Here is a 19878-nt window from a genome sequence, read left to right as displayed (position 1 = left end):
CATAGTTCTAGTCTCACCTACCAGTAGAAACAACTTTCCTGCCTCTATCTTATCTGTTCCTTTCGTAAGTTTTATATGTTTCTATAAGATATCTTATCATCCTTCTGAATTCCGGTAAGTACAGTCCCAGGCAACTCAGTTTCTCCTGATAGTCTAACCCCCTCATCTCTGGAATCAACCAGGTGAACCTCATCTGCTCTGCCTTCAAAGTCAGTATATCCTTTTGGCATGTAAGGAGACCAGAACTGCATGCAGTACTCCAGCTGTGGCCTCACCAGTATCCTGTACAGTTGCTGCATAACCTTCCTGCTCTTAAATTAGATCTCTCTAGCAATGAAGGCCAATATTCCATTTGCCTTCTTGATAGCCTGCTGCACCTGCAAACCAACTTTTTATGATTCATGCACAAGCACTCCCAAGTCCTTCTGTACAGCAGCATGCTGCATGCAATCTTTTACCATTTAATTGATAATCTGATCTTCCGTTTTTCCTTCCAGTACTCGCATTTATCAACATTGTACTTCATCTGCCAGACCCTTGTCCACACATTTAACCTATCTATATCTCACTGCAGGCTCTCTGTATCCTCTGCACAATTTGCTTTTCTACTCAATTTAGTGTCATCAGCAAACTTTGATGCACTACACTCAGTCCCCTCTTCCAGATCGTTATTGTGTATTGTGAATAGTTGCGGGCCCAACACCTACCCCTATGACACACTGCTCAGCACTGACTGGCAACCAGAGAAACAACCATGTATCCCAACCCTCCACTTTATAATGTTAACCAATTTTCTATCCATTCTATATATATCACCCCAACTCTATGTATCCTTATCTTATGGATAAGTCTTTTATGTGGCACCTTATTGAATGCCTTCAATAAATCCAAATAATTATTGTCCATCTGTTCCCCTCCATCCACTGCATTTGTTATATCCCTAGACTTCCTTTTCCTGAAGCACACAATAAATTCCTTGATCTTACTGACATTGAGTCCAAAGCTGTTGTTGCAATGCCACTCAATCAGCCAATGTATCTTAGAACTGTAAACTAGCATCTGAGAATTTATGCAAAAATATAGCAGGGGTTTCCCCCTGAAGTTGGGAGAGACTAGAATTATAGGCCATAAGTTTAGGGTGAAAGATGAACTATTCAAGAGGACTCTGAGTGGGAACAGCCAGAGATCGTGGTATGTATTGGTACCAATGACTTAGGTAGGAAAAGGGAGGAAGCCCTGAAAACAAACTACAGGGAGTTAGGAAAAGCAGGACCTCAAAGGTAGCAATCTCGATTACTGCCTGTGCCACGTGACAGTGAGTTTAGGAGTAGAATGAGGTGGAGGATAAATGTGTGGCTGAGGGTTTGGAGCAGGGGGCAGGGAATCAGATTTCTGGATCACTGGGATCTCTTCTGGGGCAGGTGTGACCTGTACAAAAAGGGCATGTTGCACTTGAATCCGAAGGGGACCAATATCCTGGCGGGGAAGGTTTGCTAAGGCTATTTTAACTTGAATTGCTGGGGGTGGGAACTGAACTGAAGTGACGGAGGAAAGGGAAGTTGGCTCACAAATAGAGAAAGTTTGGAGACAGTGCAAAAGGGAAGTTAGGCAGGTGATAGAGAAGGAAGGCACTTGGTCTGATAGTTTGAGGTGTGTCTATTTGAATGCGAGGAGTATCATGAATGCAGCGGTTGAGTTTAGATCAGCACTTGGAGCTATGATGTTGTGGTTATTACAGAGACTTGGGTGGTGCAGGGGCAGTAATGGCTACTTCAAATGCCAGGCTTTAGTTGTTTCAAAAAGGATAGGGAGGGAGGCAAAAGAGGTGGAGCATGGCACTGTTGATCAGAGATAGTGTCATGGATGCAGAAAAGGGGGAAGTCATGGAGGGGTTGTCTACATAGTCTCTGTGGGTAGAAGCTAGGAATAGGAAGAGGTCAATAACTCCACTGGGTGTTTTTTTATAGACCACCCAATTGTAACATAGACAATGAGGAACAGATAGGGAGACAGATTCTGGAAAGGAGTAATAATAACAGGGTTGTTGTGATGGGAGATTTTAATTTTCCAAATATTGATTGGCATCTCCCTAGAGTGAGGGGTTTAGATGGGGTGGAGTTTGTTAGGTGTGTTCAGGAAGGTTTCTTGCCACAATATGTAGATAATCCTACAAGCAGAGAGGCTGTAATGGTATTGAGAAATGAACCTGGTCTGGTGTCAGGTCTCTCAGTGGCGAAGCATTTTGGAGATAGTGATCACAATTCTATCTCCTTTACCATAGCATTGGAGAGGGATAGGAACAGACAAGTTAGGGAAACGTTTAATTGGAGTAAGGGGAATATGAGGCTATCAGGCAGGAACTTAGAAGCATAAATTGGAAACAGATGTTCTCAGGGAAACGTACAGAAGAAATGTGGCAAATGTTCAGGGGATATTTGCATGGGGTTCTGAGTAGGTACGTTCCAATGATACATGGAAACTATGGTAGGGTACAAGATCCGTAGTGTACAAAAGCTGTTGTAAATCTAGTCAAGAAGAAAAGAAGAGCTTACGAAAGGTTCAAAAAAGTAGGGAATGATATGAATCAGGCTAGCAGGAAGGAGAATAAGAATGAAATTAGGAAAGCCAGAAGGGACCATGAGAAGGCCTTGGCAGACAGGATTAAGGAAAACCTCAAGGCTTTCTACAAGAATGTGAAGAGCAAGAGGATAAGACGTGAGAGAATAGGACCAATCAAGTGTGGCAATGGAAAAGTGTGTATGGAACTGGAGGAAATACAGAGGTATTTAATGAATACTTTGCTTCAGTATTCATTAAGGAAAAGGATCTTGGCGATTGTAGGGATGACTTACAGCAGACTGAAAAGCTTGAGAATGTAGATATTAGAAAGAAGATGTACTGGAGCTTTTGGAAAGCATCAAGTTGGATGAGTCACCGGGACCAGACGCGATGGACCCCAGGCTACTGTGGGAAGTGAGGGAAGAGATTGCTGAGCCTCTGGCAATGATCAATCAATGAGGACGGGAGAGATTCCGGAGGACTGGTGGGTTGCATGAAGTGGTTCATTTTGGTAGGTCAAATATGATAGTAGAATATAGCATTAATGGTATGGGCAACGTCGAGGTTCGGAGTGATCTTGGGGACCATAGGACACTCAAAGCTGCTATGCTGGTTGAATCTGGTTAAGAAGGCATATGGAGCATTGGCCTTCATCATTCGTGGGATTTAGTTTAAGAGCTGAGAGATAATGTTGCAGCCATATAGGACCCTGGTCAGACCCCACTTGGAGTACTGTGCTCAGTCCTGGTTACCTCACTACAGGAAGGACGTGGAAATCATAGAAAGGGTGCAGAGGAGATTTACAAGGATGTTGTCTGGATTGGTGAAGCATGCCTTATGAGAATAGGTTGAGTGAACTCGGCCTTTTCTCCCTGGAGCGACAGAGGATGAGAGGTGACCTAATAGAGGTGTACAAGATGATGAGAGGCATTGATCATGTGGATAGTCAGAGGCTTTTTCCCTAGGGCTAAAATGGCTAGCTTAAGAGGGCACTCTTTTAAGGTGCTGGGGAGCAGATACAGAGGAGATGTCAGGGGTAAGTTTTTTACGCAGACAGTGGTGAGTGTGCGGAATGGGCTGCCAGCGGCGGTGGTGGAGACAGAAACGATAGGGTCTTTTAAGAGACTCTTGGATGACTATATAGTGTTTAGAAAAACAGATGGCTATGGGTAAAGCCTCTGTAGTTCTAAGTTAAGGACATGTTCGGCACAGCTTTGTGGGCCGAAAGGCCTGTATTGTGCTGTATGTTTTCTGTGTTTCTAAATAGGCTGGTGTGCATGTGGGGTGAGTTGCCAGTAGTAGTGGTGATGTGAGTAAAATTCCAGCTTTTAAGAGAAGTTTGGATAGGTACTATATGTAAGCAGATGAAAAGGGGGGCTCTGGTCTGGGTGCAGAGAGATGGAGCTTGGCAGTAAAACTGGTTGGCACAGGTTAGATGGGCTGAGGGCCAGCTCTGCACTGCAGTGCTCTTTGATTCTTATGTTTGGATATGCTCCTGGTGTCTTACATCCTACAGGAGGAGTCTACCACTGGCCTATCTTCCATATCCTTTATCCAAGTTCTTTTCATAAGAAAAAGAAAAAAAAGGAAAAAATTCTTAGCTGGTTACCAATAAAAACACAAAATGCTGGCAGAGCTCAGTAGGCCAGACAGCATCTATGGGAGGAGGTAGTGGCGATGTTTCAAGCCGAAACCCTTCATCAGGAGTTCATTAGCTGGTTCCCACTTGCCTTCCTCACCAAAGCTTTGATCTCAACAGCAGCACAAAACCCCTCTCAAAATGGCCACTCCCCCTCTAAACATGATAGGCTTTTTCCATTGAGAGTAGGGGAGATTCAAACAAGAGGACATGAGTTGAGAGTTAGGGGGCAAAAATTTAAGGGTAACACGAGGGGGAATTTCTTTACTCAGAGTGGTAGCTGTGTGTAACGAGCTTCCAGTAGAAGTGGTAGAGGCAGGTTCGGTATTGTCATTGAAAGTAAAATTGGATAGGTATATGGACAGGAAAGGAATGGAGGGATATGGGCTGAGTGCGGATCAGTGGGACTAGGTGAGAGTAAGCGTTCGGCACGGACTAGAAGGGCCAAAATAGCCTGTTTCCGTGCTGTAATTGTTATATGGTTATGGTTATAAACCGCAATCTGGTTATAACACGGGTTCTGAGGGTCTCATTGATGCCTCTAGATCTTAACTCAGGATCAGGTGTAATAACACTGGCATATGTCATGAAATTGTATTGTGGCTGCAAAATACTGCAAGTCATTAAAGTTACTCAGTTACAATGAATAAGCAAATAGTGGAAAAGAGGAAGAGCAAATGGACCATTCGGCAATCTGATTATAGAGGGGAAGAAGCTATTCCTAAAATGTTGAGTGTTGCTATTCAAATTCTTGTATCTCCTCTTGAATGGTAGTCACAAGACAAGGGCGTGCATGATGGTGAGTGTCTTTAATAGTGGATGACACCTTCTTGAAGAAGCTCCTTTTGAAAATGTCCTCAGTAGGTGGGGAGGGTTATGCCCGTGGTGGAGCTGGCTGAGTCTACAACCCTCTGTAGCCTCTTTCAATCCTGTACATTGGAGCCTCCACACTAGTGCAACCAGTCAGTATGTTCTCTGCTGTACATCTGTAGAAACTTGTGAGAGTCTTTAGTGATATACCAGATGTCCTGAAGCTCCCAATGAAGTATAGCCGCTGGTATGCCTTATTCATGATTGCATTAATATGTTGAGCCCAGGGTAGATACTCTGAGCCCAGGAACTTAAGCTGCTTACCCCTTCCACAACAGTCCTGCTTCAAAATGTTTATTAGGGGACCTCAAAATTACTCTGTGAAAATCACAAAGTAACTTTTTCATACATAGAACTGAGGCCTTCACATTCTTGGACATTGTAAATAATTTGCTTTGTTCAGCATGTACACATTCCACAATTGCTTTCGTAATTCTTAAATATAGCATGGATTAAAGCAAAACAAATCATTATTTTATTTCAGTTAAGCTATTGATTTTGTTAATAGTTTGTTTAGAAAGATATTGATGTGAAATTACCTGCCATGGAATTTTTTTAAGCTTCCGGCACAATAGAGAACAAGCCAGTGCCAGTGGCAAGATTTAATATCTGTCTCTGAAAATAAGTTGTGCTTGACATCTCAAATGGGAAGTGATTGATGCAGTTCAATTCTGGCCACAAGTTAGCCAATATTACATTTAGCAGATGATAAATTTGAACTGAGTTTGTTTTTTTGCGTGACTGCACGCATGTGGAACTTGGAAAACAAACATCCTTGTTCCCACATCAGAGGATATGGTTTCCATTATACAATGGTTCTGGCTTCTCAATGTCATAGCACCAGTGTGATAACACTTAGAAGGGAACTATTTATCATTCTAATTGTCATCACTCAGGTGTTACGTCTGGCCACACCACCCAGCTCCTCACCGGCCACATCAAATGACTACCGTGGAGCATTCTGCACTGGAGCAACACCGGTAAGTCCCTCATTAATTCTTAAGAAACTCCATTTTGTTGTTAACAGAGAATGTCCGGTCCAGAACCATTGTATAAATGCTTTTGCAAAATGTGAAACTGATTTCAGATTATTTCTTGCTTTTTGCTTCATGTGGTCGCGTACCATTTGATGTTGGTGGTAACTTGTTAAATATCCTGTTTAGAGCCCCGCTATACAATCTGATCTAACAATATAAATTTTAACCAACAGCATTGGAAATATAATTTCAGCTGTTTTTGAGGGCATGTCCCATTGTGTAACCTTTCTGCTGCACTTGGAACTAAGATTGAGGTACTCTAGAGGTCAAAGAGGCCCTTGTTTTCTGGTTCTTATGTAATTCTATTTATTGTCAAAAAGATGTAGTCCATTTACTTGTTTGGTAGGGTCAATTATAATGTCTTTGTTCAGAACATTGTTGTTTCTTTGAGACTTCCGTTTTTCCTTGCTACTGAACCAGGAGTATCTGTAATTCCGGTTAAAATGGTGCCAAGTTGTGATATTGGCTCAGACTGATCGTTTATGTAGGTTCATAGGGATGTTTTTGGGGGCAGCATAGGGAGTTAGTCAAGGCTTAATAGTCAATGCCCCTGGATCGTTGTGTCTGTAAGTTGAAGGCAGAATGTCCATGACTGTGAGTCCAGGCCTAGTGTCTGTCGAGTCTGATAGTGTAGGGACAAGGATTCCAGAGGTGGCCTGGCCTGGGGTTGGAGACCTTCTGTGTGTGTGAATGAGTGGGAGGGAGAGAGAGAAAGATTGTTTTTAGCATTTTGGGTTTTTTTTTTGAAGTTGTGTTACTGTTGCTTGGGTTCTGTTAAACATTGTAGACATGAGATGTTGGCACTAGAATGTGTGGTGACACCTGGGGCATCCGTAGATTGTGATGGTTATTAACACAAACAACACATTTCACTATGTTTTGACGTACATGTGATAAATAAGTGAATCTGAATCTGAATTTGAAATTCCAACAGTCAGTTCCTAGATTTGGCTTCCCTACTGGAGTTTGTGATAGTGATATTGAAATGTCAAGATACTGTCCATGCACTAAGTGGAGAGTCTGAAAAAAAAATTAGGCTGTAGGCAATCTTTAGTCTACTCTTTTAAAAGTGAAATGGAAATTCTGCTTTAGAGAACAGAGAAGCATTCTGCTTTAGAGAATGCTGTTTTATATTTTATCTACGTTGTCACATAATCAAACTTTTTATGCAAAAATGAGCAGCTTGTGCACTATTTTTTCATTAATGAATAAATCATAGACTACATGAACAGAAAGAATGAGAAGTGATTTTGAGAAACTGAGGAAGGAATAACGAAAGTGGCAGGGAAGGAATGGAAATTATTGAAAGAAATAAAATATTAAAAATGTTGGAATTATGCGATAAATAACAGCAATAAAATAAGTTACTGTTAGAAATTCAATGTTCTCTTTATACTTATCTGTATGACTGACTTAAATCTGGGTAAGTAACCCACTGAAACAACTTTCTGATACTTGAAATGATTTATAATATTTTGATGCATTCTCCATGTTTGTAAATGTAAGACTCGTTTTACTATCACCAAATCTGAAAGAAAAATCAAGGAAAACATAACTGATTAAGGACTTTGTTTCTCTTTGCTGTGGTTTTCCCTTTTCCCAGGTTTTGGGCCTTTCACAAGGAAGTGTGAGTGACATGCTGTCGCGGCCCAAGCCCTGGAGCAAGTTGACTCAAAAAGGCCGAGAACCCTTCATTCGTATGCAACTGTGGTTAAATGGTGAACTTGGGCAGAATGTTCTTCCATCCCAGGTCCAGCAGCCAGCGCAGGGTGAGTCAAAATAGCCATTTATTAGATCAGTGTAGAACTTGCATCTACACCTTTGCCTTTTCTTGCCTTTTCTCTATCTATTGTTATAATTTTCTTCTTCAAGTTTTTGATTCATCCAAGAGATTCAGAATCAATTTGTTTGTGATTAATTGCCTCTAATCAGAATGGTTTAGATTAGCAAGAAAATTTCATTTTAAGTGAGAGGTGGTACATTTTGATGGGGAGAATAAGAACATGTAATTAGGAAATGAGGATTGAAACAAGAAAAATAACAAAACAACTCGGATACAGATGTACAAATGACTGAAAGTAGCAATACAGGCCAATTTTCTCAAGGGCCAGATTGGAAAACTTGAGTTGCTATTTTAATTTGCTTCAGAAACTTGGTTTGATCACAGAGTAAAATAGAAAGTATCACATTATAAAAATTATTTGGTCAAAAAAGTCTTCTAAGGAATTTGCATGGTTGTACCTACAAGGAAATATTAAATGAGTTTTTGCTAAAGGTGGTCTGTAAGGTTGTGAAAAGATAGATGTATACTATCTTGAAAGGAAGATGAAAATTATGGCTCAACTACATGTGCCATTAGCTTTCCCTTGGACTTGTCTATTTTTCTAGTGCCTGTTTTCCCCAGTAGTTCTAACATCTAATGGAGTTCCATGTCAAAGTTTGTTAAATATCACCCCTGCAAATGTCTTTGAGCATGTCCAGCCCATCTTTTGAAATGTGGGATGAAACCAATCTGATCATGGGGGAATGTGCAAAATCCATGCAGATGGCACTGAAGGTCAGAATTGAACTTGGATCATTAGCACTGTGTTGCAGCAGCACTACCTGCTGTATCAGTGTGCCAAAGTGATTGGTTCGTGAAAGAAATGGCAACATTCCAGATGGGAAATAGAAATACAGTTTTCAACAGACCCATTAAAGATCATGGTTTAAACTGCAGAGCTGCTTCACCTATTATCCTTTTAGCTTGTACTCCTTACCCTCCCTCCCACACCTTCTTATTCTGGCTTCTTGACCTGCTGGTTCCACCATCATTTTGTGTGCATTCTTCTGGATTTCCAGCATCTTCAGAATCTGTTGTGTATAGATTTTTTCCTCTATCTGAGGAGGGTGGGGGTGGGGAGGGGGGCATAAATCAAAATCAAATCAAAAATAGAAATTCTTTTGAACTAGCTGCTCTATGGTATGAATGTTTATTGTGACACTGGATGTGAAGTATTGTATGGTATTGAATCTGAATCTATAGCAACATGTGGTACAGATGATAGGAGATAGAATTTGAAGAAGTCTTCACCAACTTGACTCTTTTTTGCTTTTAATTGTCATTTGTTACTTGGACGAATTTGGTCTGTTCCTTATCACAAGCATTCTCTCTATGACCACCTGCCTACTTCTTTTTTGCAAATTAAAATATGCCTGTCTTTATACATTTCCAGTCCTTGACCTGAAACTTTAACTAACTTTCTCTCGCCACTGTTTCTGTATAATATTTTAAGTAGTTCCAGCATTTCTGCTTTTGGTTTGGATTTCAGGTATCTCAAGTTTTGTTCCAAAGATAGAGGTACTCTAAATCATTTGTGAGTTTTATAAAATACACAACTGAACAGCTACTTTATCTCCAGCAGCAGATAGTTCAATAAAGGAAGGCTTAGGTTGAAAGTGAGTGGCAAAAATGACAAATATTTTTTAATGTCATGATTTGGAGTGCACTTCAAGAGTCATTCAAAGAAACTGGATAGAAACATTCAAAAGATAACAAGATAAAAACAGTGACTGAACCAGTGGAGTGGGAGCAATAATAACTCAGCGAAGAATCAGAACATGCATAATAGGCAAGTAGTTTCCTTCAATGTTGTAACTTGCACATATTTTTGATTTGTGTTTTTTCTTTTTCTCTCCAATTTAAAAATACAATTACAATTTAGTGCAGAACTGTAATTTACAGAACAGGTGGATATTGTTGACTTGGCAATGGTAAGGGATTCTGTAATTGCAGTCAACTGGATGTTGAAATGATATTCATCATAGGAAAGATAAAAATGAAAGGGATATTCCTTGCTGGAATGGGGAAATTCTTGCTTTTTCAGAAAGGGTTTCTATTTCTCCCTTTCCTCCCTCTTTTCAATACTCCTTCAGCTGAAAGATTTGAAGATGGCATTATTCCCTAATTTCTGTGGATTTAACAGGTCGCTATGAATTCCACACTGCGAGATAATTATAGATTGGTTTCAGTCATGTATGTGTTAAACTAGATGTACACCGATAAAATTTCTGTAAGAGCAGAGGTCATGGTGAGTAGTGAGAGAGGATTTCACTATACTCCTGTTGAAGGGAAGATTTAAATTTCTCTGGAAGGTAGGCATCCCTAGATGTGGAAGATCTGCTTGGTCAGGCTGTACCGCTGGCATAACAGCCTTTGACGGAGAGGAGCCAGCTGGTCAGAGAATAACTGTTGTCCTTATTGGTATGGCACACACCTCAAAGATGAAGGAGGGGCACAGATGCTGTATGATGAATGAATCAAGGCTGTTTTCTGTGTATCAGTCAATATGATTGTTTGCATATAGTCATAGGCCATTTGTAGGAGAGAATTGTGATTTGATTTATGGACATCTGGGGGTTCTTATGTGCCCCTTCTAAGCTATGTAGGGTCCAGTGGATAGTTGCCCACAACAACTGAGAACTTGCAATCTGTGAGTTCTCAGATTGATGTTGTCTTTCTGAGGAGAAGGTTCAAGTTGCAAGATGCAACTGTTATTCCTAGCACAGCCTGTACGGAGCTGGAGGTGTAAATGACCACCTTCTCAGCTGCTGCCAGAGAGTTTCTTCACTGATTATTCTAGCGGGAAGGTAGAATAATGTTGCATGGGGAGAGGATGGGTTTAAGCTAGAGTTGCTGGTGGATAGGAACCAGAGCACCAGAATAGATAGTGGAGTGGTTGTGGAGAAAGATGTTAAGTGTACATACAAAGTCAGGGATCAAAAGGTTGAGCATGCTGGGGATAATGTTCTAATATTTCAATGAAAGGAGTACTGTAGGAAAGGCGAATGAGCTTTGGTATGGATTAGCATTATGAATTATGACATGACAGCCATTAGAGACACTTGTTTACAGGAAGGGCAAGACTGGAAGCTCAGTGTTAAGGGTTTTGTTGTTTTAGACATGATAGAGTGGGAGGAATTACAAACGCATAATAGGAGGGGTGGCGTTACTAGTCATGGCATTGCTCAGTCAGAACAGACTGGAGAGCTCATCTAGTGAGGCTTTATAGGTAGAACTGCGGAATAAGAAAGTTATGACTATGTTTATGGGATTATTAATGGACCATTCAACAGGTTGCAGATTTTAGAGGAACAAATTTCTAGAGAAATTGCAGACTGTTGCAAGAAACATAAGGTTATGATAGTAGATAATTTTAATTTTCCAATATTGACTGAGACTCCCATATGGTAAAAAGGGCTGGATAGGAAAGAGTTTGTCAAATGTTTTCAGGTAAGTTTCATAGAAGTCCCAGCCAGAAAGACCATATAACCATATAACAATTACAGCAGAGAAACAGGCCATCTCGGCCCTTCTAGTCCGTGCTGACCACTTACTCTCACCTAGTTCCACCGACCTGCGCTCAGCCCATAACCCTCCATTCCTTTCCTGTCCATATACCTATCCAATTTTACTTTAAATGACAATACTGAAACTGCCTCTACCACTTCTTCTGTAAGCTCGTTCCACACAGCTATCAGTCTCTGAGTAAAGAAATTCCTCCTCGTGTTCCCCCTAAACTTTTGCCCCCTAACTCTCAACTCATGTCCTCTTGTTTGAATCTCCCATACTCTCAATGGAAAAAGCCTATCCACATCAACTCGATCTATCCCCCTTATTATTTTAAATACCTCTATCAAGTCCCCCCTCAACCTTCTACGCTCCAAAGAATAAAGATCTAACTTGTTCAACCTTTCTCTGAAACCCAGGTAACATTCTAGTAAATCTCCTCTGTACTCTCTCTATTTTGTTGACATCTTTCCTATAATTCGGTGACTAGAACTGTACACAATACTCCAAATTTGGCCTCACCAATGCCTTGTACAATTTTAACATTACATCCCAACTCCTATACTCAATGGTGTGATTTATAAAGGCCAGCATACCAAAAGCTTTCTTCACCACCCTATCCACATGAGATTCCACCTTCAGGGAACTATGCACCATTATTCCTAGATCACTCTGTTCTACTGCATTCCTCAATGCCCTACCATTTACCATGTATGTCCTATTTTGATTAGTCCTGCCAAAATGTAGCACCTCACGCTTATCAGCATTAAACTCCATCTGCCATCTTTCAGCCCACACTTCGAACTGGCCTAAATCTCTCTGCAAGCTTTGAAAACCTACTTCATTATTCACAATACCACCTATCTTATATCATCTGCATACTTAGTAATCCAATTCACCACCCCATCATCCAGATCATTAATGTATATGACAAACAACATTGGTCCCAGTACAGATCCCTGAGGCACACCACTAGTCACCAGCCTCCAACCTGACAAACAGTTATCCACCACTACTCTCTGGCATCTCCCATCCAGCCACTGTTGAATCCATTTTACTACTTCAATATAAATACCTAATGATTGAACCTTCCTAACTAATCTTCCGTGCGGAACCTTGTCAAAGGCATTACTGAAGTCCATATAGACAACATCCACTGCTTTACCCTCATCAACAAAAAGTGTGATACTAGATCCCCAAATAGAAATTGAGACAAGGCAGATGATAGAACTTAGTGTAGGAGAATATTTTGCATCTAGTGATCATAATGCTATTAATTTCAATATAATTATGGATTGGTTAATAATTATGGTTTAAGGTGGTGCTCTGAACATGGGTGACAGTTTACTAGTGGCTCTCAAAGCGAGAATTTGGACTAAATACTCTACTGATAACATGGGAAATTGTGGTAAATGATCACTGTAAACAAGGAAGAGATGAGTGAAGGTGGAACTGATCCAAGGGTCAAGCCTTTCGGGTCCGAGACAGAGCCGGGGCAAGGTTGAAGTGTGTTCCAGGAGAAGCTAGAGTTGGAATCAGAGATGTAGTTGGAGCGAGAGGAGTGGAGAAAATCTGAAGTGGAGGCCTTTTTGAACTGTGTCCTCCTACACCAGCAGCAAAGTTTGATCCATCTACGCGCCATGCTGATTTGGAAAGGGCAGTCCCGGGTCCGAGTTCAGGAGATGACCCGGTGCTTAGACAATTTTAAACACTGAGCCAGATGGACTGAAAAGGAAAGGTGTCAGGACCGAAGGTGAGACTCATAGAAACATAGAAAATAGGTGCAGGAGTAGGCCATTTGGTCCTTCGAGCCTGCACCGCCATTCAGTATGATCATGGCTGATCATCCAACTCAGAACCCTGTACCTGCTTTCTCTCCATACCCCCTAATCCCTTTAGCCACAAGGGCCATATCTAACTTCCTCTTAAATATAGCGAGTAAACTGGCCTCAACTGTTTCCTGTGGCAGAGAATTCCACAGATTCACCACTCTCTGTGTGAAGAAGTTTTTCCTCATCTTGGTCCTAAAAGGCTTCCCCTTTATCCTTAAGCTGTGACCCCTCGTTCTGGACTTCCCCAACATCGGAAACAATCTTCCTGCATCTACCCTGTCCAATCCCTTTAGCATTTTATATGTTTCAATAAGATCCCCCCCTCAATCTTCTAAATTCCAGTGAGTATAAGCCTAGTCGATCCAGTCTTTCTTCATATGAAAGTCCTGCCATCCCAGGAAACAATCTGGTGAACCTTCTCTACTCCCTCTATGGCAAGAATGTCTTTCCTCAGATTAGGGGACCAAAACTGCACACAATATTCTAGGTGCTGTCTCACCAAGGCCTTGTACAACTGCAGTAGAACCTCCCTGCTCCTGTACTCAAATCCTTTTACTATGAATGCCAACATACCATTTGCCTTTTTCACCGCCTGGTGTACAGTAATACCCAGGTCTCGTTGCACCTCCCCTTTTCCTAATCGGCCACCATTCAGATAATAATCTGTTTTCCTGTTCTTCCAACCAAAGTGGATAACCTCACATTTATCCATATTAAATTGCATCTGCCATGAATTTGCCCACTCACCTAACCTATCCAAGTCACCTTGCATCCTCTTAGCATCCTCCTCACAGCTAACACCGCTGCCCAGCTTCGCGTCATCTGCAAACTTGGAGATGCTGCATTTAATTCCCTCGTCTAAATCATTAATATATATTGTAAACAACTGGGGTCCCAGCACTGAGTCTTGTGCTACACCACTAGTCACTGCCTGCCATTCTGAAACAGTCACGTTTACTCCCACTATTTGCTTCCTGTCTGTCAACCAATTCTCTATCCACAATAATACCATACCCCCAATACCGTGTGCTTTAAATTTGCACACTAAAGTCCTGTGTGGGACCTTGTCAAAAGCCTTTTGAAAATCTAAATATACCACATCCACTGGCTCTCCCCATCCACTCTACTAATTACATCTTCAAAAAATTCTGTAAGATTCGTCATACATGATTTTCCTTTCACAAATCCATGCTGACTTTGTCCGATGATTTCAGCTCTTTCCAAATGTGCTGTTATCACATCTTTGATAACCGACTCTAGCATTTTCCCCACCACCGATGTCAGACTAACTGGTCTGTAATTCCCCAGTTTCTCTCTCCCTCCTTTTTTAAAAAGTGGGGTTACATTAGCCACCCTCCAATCCTCAGGAACTAATCCAAAATCTAAGGAGTTTTGAAAAATTATCACTAATGCATCCACTATTTCTTGGGCTACTTCCTTAAGCACTCTGGGATGCAGACCATCTGGCCCTGGGGATTTATCTGCCTTTAATCCCTACGAATTACCTAACACCACTTCCCTACTAACATGTATTTCCCTCAGTTTCTCCATCTCCGGAAGATTATTTATGTCCTCCTTAGTGAAGACAGAACCAAAGTAGTTATTTAATTGGTCTGCCATGTCTTTGTTCCCTATAATCAATTCACCTGTTTCTTACTGTAAAGGACCTACATTTGTCTTGACCAATCTTTTTCTTTTCACGTATCTATAAAAGCTTTTACAGTCAGTTTTTATGTTCCCTGCCAGCTTTCTCTCATAATCTTTTTTCCCTTTCCTAATTAAGCCCTTTGTCCTCCTCTGCTGGTCTCTGAATTTCTCCCAGTCCTCAGGTGTGCCGCTTTTTTTTTTGCTAATTTATATGTTTCTTCTTTGGACTTGATACTATCCCTAATTTCCCTTGTCAGCCACGGGTGCACTACCTTCCCTGGTTTATTCTTTTGCCAAACTGGGATGAACAATTGTTGTAGTTCATCCATGCGATCTTTAAATGCTTGCCATTGCATATCCACCGTCAACCCTTTAAGTATCATTTGCCAGTCTATCTTAGCTAATTCATGTCTCATACCTTCAAAGTTACCCTTCTTTAAATTCAGAACCTTTGTTTCTGAATTAACTATGTCACTCTCCATCTTAATAAAGAATTCCACCATATTATGGTCACTCTTACCCAGGGGGCCTCGCACGACAAGAATGCCAACTAACCCTTCCTCATTGCTCAATACCCAATCTAGAATGGTCTGCTCTCTAGTTGGTCCCTCGACATGTTGGTTCAGAAAACCATCCCACATACATTCCAAGAAATCCTCTTCCTCAGCACCCTTACCAATTTGGTTCACTCAATCTCATGCATTTCTAATTTCCTGTTTAATGCCATCCCCAACCTCACTACTACTCTTAGGTGGTCTGTACACAACTCCAACCAGTGTTTTCTGCCCCTTAGTGTTATGCAGCTCTACCCATATCGATTCCACATCCTCCAGGCTAATGTCCTTCCTTTCTATTGCGTTAATCTCCTCTCTAACCAGCTCCTTTTCTTTCCTGTCTATCCCTCCTGAATATTGAATATCCCTGGATGTTGAGCTCCCATCCTTGGTCACCCTGGAGCCATGTCTCTGTGATCCCAACTATATCATATTCATTAATAACTATCTGCACATTCAATTCATCCACCTTGTTACGAATGCTCCTCGCATTGACACACAAAGCCTTCAGGCTTGTTTTTACAACACTCTTAGCCCTTATACAATTATGTTGAAAAGTGGCTCTTTTTGCTTTTTGCCCTGGATTCGCCTGCCTGCCATTTTTACTTTTCACCTTACTACTTTTTGGTTCTACTCTCATTTTACACCCCTCTGTCTCTCTGCACTTGTTCCCATCCCCCTGCCACATTAGTTTAAAGCCTCCCGAACAGCAGTAGCAAACGCTCCCCCTATGACATTGGTTCCACTCCAGCCCAAGTGCAGATCATCCTGTTTATACCGGTTCCACCTCCCCCAGAACTGGTTCCAATGCCCCAGAAATTTGAATCCCTCCCCCCTTGCACCATTTTTCAAGCCACGTATTCATCTGAAATATCCTCCTATATCTACTCTGACTAGCACATGGCACTGGTAGTAATCCAGAGATTATTACCTTTGTGGTCCTACTTTTTAGTTTATCTCCTAACTCCCTAAATTCACCTTGTAGGACCTCATCCCGTTTTTTACCTATATCGTTGGTACCAATGTGCACCACGAGCACTGGCTGTTCACCCTCCCATTCCAGAATGTCCTGCAGCCGCTCAGAGACATCCTTGACCCTTGCACCAGGGAGGCAACATACCATCCTGGAGTCTCGTTTTTGGCCGAAGAAGCGCCTGTCTATTCCCCTTACAATCAGATCCCCTATCACTATAGCTCTCCCACTCCTTTTCCTTCCCTCCTGTGCCGCAGAGCCACCCATAGTGCAATAAACTCAGCTGCTGCTGCCTTCTCCTGATGAGACATCTCCCCCAGCCATATCCAAAACAGTATATCTGTTTAGGAGGGAGATGACCCCAGGGGACTCCTGCACTACCTGCCTACTGCTATGCTGTCTAGAGGTCACCCCTTCCCTTTCTGCCTGTGTAGCCTTTACCTGCGGTGTGGCCAACTCACTGAATGTGCTATTCACGACTTTCTCAGCATCACGGATGCTCCAGTATGAATCCAATCGCAGCTGCAGACGCTCAATGCGGTCTGCCAGAAGCTGCAGTTGGATACACTTCCTGCACACATAGTTGTCAGGGACACTGGAAGTATCCCTGATTTCCCACATGCTGCAGGATGAACAATCCACGGGGCCGATCTCAGCTGTCATGACCTACCCAATACGTTGCCTCAACTTTTGAAACGTTCTTTGAAAGGAACTTACCTGGCCTTACTTCACTTGGAGTGAAGCTCGTCCTCAGCCTCTTCTCGTCGAAGCCTCTCGAGTCAAAGCCTCAAATCTTAACTCCTCCACTGGCCCACCAACTCACTGGTCACTTTCCAAGCCAGTTCTGCTCTGTAACATTTTACTCCATCCTCCTCGGCACTGAGCCTAAGGCTGTGTCATGCGCTAGCTTCTCCAGGCCTGTGAGCTAAGCGGTAATTTGCCTCTGTGTGATGAACTGAGACTGTGAGCATACTCTGCCTGCTCCCAGCTTTGTGTTTATGGCCTCACTTTTGTTCTGAATGCAGACGCTTGCTTTATTGTTTGCATGATTTGATTTGAGTTTCTCTCTCTCTCACTCTCTCTCTCTCTCTGCGCATTGGGTGTTGGTCTTTTTTAAATTGGGTTATTTGGAGTTTCTTGTTTTTTGGTTGCCTCTAAGCAGACAAGTCTCAAAATTTTGTAATTTATACACACTTTAATAATAAAATCTAATTTCACCTTTAAAAAGGTTAGGTCTGATCCTCGAGTTGAGATTCTATGTTAGAAAAAGGTTAATTTTGATGTTATCAGAAAGGATCTGGCAAGTGTGGATTAGGACAAGTTGTTTTCTGGCAAAGGCATGCATAGTAAGTAGGGGGCCTTCAAAAGTGAAATTTTGAGAGTATAGTACATGCACATTCCTGTCTAAATAAAAGGGCAAGGATTACAGATTTAGAGAACCTTGGTTTCGAATAGATTTTGAAACCCTGGTTAAGAAAAAGGAGGAGGTGCATAGCAGATATAGGCATGTAGGGACAAATGTGGTACTTGAAGATTATAGGGAATGCAAAAGAACACTTAAGGAAATCTGGAAAGCTAAAAGGAGGCATGAGGTTGCCTTCTCAAGGTGAGGGAGAATCCTAAGGGATTCTACAGATATATTAAGAGCAAAAGGATAGCAAGGTACAAAATTGGTCCTCTGGAATATAAGAATGGTAAACTATGGGTGGAGCCAAAAGAGAGGAGGGAGATCTTAAATGTTCTTTTTGCATTGGTATTTACTCAGGAGACAGATGCACACACAATCTATAGCAGTGAGGTCATGGATCTGATACAGATTACAGAGCAGGAGGCATTTGCTGTCTTGATGCAAATTAGGTTGGATAAATCCCCAGCACCTGACAAGGTGTTCTTTTGACCCTGTGGGTGGCTAGTATAGGAATTGTAGGGGCCCAAGTGGAGATGTTTAACATCCTTAGCTACAGATAAGGTGCTGGAGGATTGGAGGATAGCTAATGTTCTTCCATCTTTTAAGGGAGCCTGACATCAGTGGTGAGAAGTTATTGTTAGGCATTCTAAGGGACCCGATATATATGTATTTGGATAGACGGGGACTGATCAGGGGGTAGCCAACATAGCATTGTGTATGGTAGGTCGTGTCTAAGCAATCTTATGGAGTTTTTTCGTGGCAGTTGCCTCAAGTTGATGAAGTCGAGGGAGCGGATGTTGCCGACATGGACTTCAGCTAGGTCTTTGACAAGATTCCACATGGAGGCTGGTCAAGAAGGTTCAGTCACATGGCATTAAGGATGGGATAATAAATTAGATTAGTCATTGTCTTAGTGGGAGAAGCCAGAAATTGGTTTTAGATGGTTGCCTCTCTGACTGGAGGTGTGTGACTAGTGGAGTGCCACATGGACTGGTTGTAGGTCCATTGTTGTTTGACATTTTTCTTATCAACGCCTTTAAGTGCCCCCGGATTTTCTGAATGGTACACTAGTAGAGGCTGAAGGACAGCATCACCAGTGGCATTAATAATAGGCATTAGGGTAAACCTGTCCTTCGATGCCTTGTGTCCCTTAGCCTGCTTTTCTTCTATCAAAATAAATGTCTTGCTCTGCAATTTTTCCCAATAAATTGCAGTTTTGTTACAGTTAAACACTTGCTTATATGAATAACCACTTCCTGTAATTATTTTCTTCAGTTCTGCTGGAAACTTTTCAGCAGTTTCAGTATCAGCCGAAGCACTCTCTCCAGTAAACTTTAAGCTATGAAGCGGCCCTCACCTAAGAAACCGATCAAACCACCCATGACTACCTTTAAATTCCACTTTCGCAACACTTACATCACCAGCGTCCAGTGCTTTCTGTTTCAGCTTATTAAAAAGACTTACTGATTTCTCCTTAAGTATAAGATAACTTAACGGAACACCACGCTTTACACCCATCAATCCACTCAAGCAATAGACTTTCCATTTTATCCATTATTGGATGCCGACTAAGAGAGACCACTTTGCTATGAGCAGAACCTACAGTAACATTGGCAGCTTTCAAAATTCTTTCTCTCTGCCTATAAATAGTGCGAATGGTGGACACAGGCAAATTCAATGCGCGGACAATGTCCTTACTTCGTTCACCACGATCGAAACGCTTAATTATGTCTAGTTTTACGTTAAGTGTAACACCCTTACGAGCTCTTTTAGGCTTTTCCGATACAGGTACTTTAGAACTCATCTTGCTAAAGGATGCAAAATAAATTGACATACAGTAGAGCACAGATGCTCACAGGCACGTGATTAAGCAATGGTGGCTAAATGCGGTTCTGGACGAGGAGCTTGGCTGCTGCTTTTGCGCGCTGCCTTTCTTCGTAATAGTGAGAACACCTTCTGTTAGCGAAAACAGTTAACTAATGTAGGTCTTTTGTAACAGCGAGGTGTCGTAAAGCGAACGTTCAAAAAAC

General features: G+C 41.8%; 1 protein-coding gene across 8 annotated transcripts in view; it reads left to right on the top strand.

The window, feature by feature from the left end:
* Positions 1–19878, top strand: part of LOC132395815 (protein CASP-like) — a 739549-nt gene that overhangs the window by 398064 nt on the left and 321607 nt on the right. For 7 of the 8 annotated variants that reach the window (XR_009512755.1, XM_059972897.1, XM_059972898.1 and 4 more), the window contains 2 exons: positions 5965–6048; positions 7709–7874. The exons of the other annotated variant lie outside the window; for it this stretch is intronic. Coding sequence is in view for 6 of the 7 variants with exons in the window: in XM_059972897.1 (XP_059828880.1) it covers positions 5965–6048; positions 7709–7874 (250 nt within the window). In the remaining variant the exon portion in view is untranslated. The remainder of the gene's footprint in view (positions 1–5964; positions 6049–7708; positions 7875–19878) is intronic. 8 annotated transcript variants of the gene reach the window in all.

This window comes from Hypanus sabinus, chromosome 6, assembly GCF_030144855.1.
Source record: "Hypanus sabinus isolate sHypSab1 chromosome 6, sHypSab1.hap1, whole genome shotgun sequence".
Lineage (NCBI taxonomy): Eukaryota > Metazoa > Chordata > Chondrichthyes > Myliobatiformes > Dasyatidae > Hypanus > Hypanus sabinus.
The sequence above is the reverse complement of the archived record's forward strand: the minus strand, read 5'-3'. Positions and strand labels throughout refer to the sequence as shown.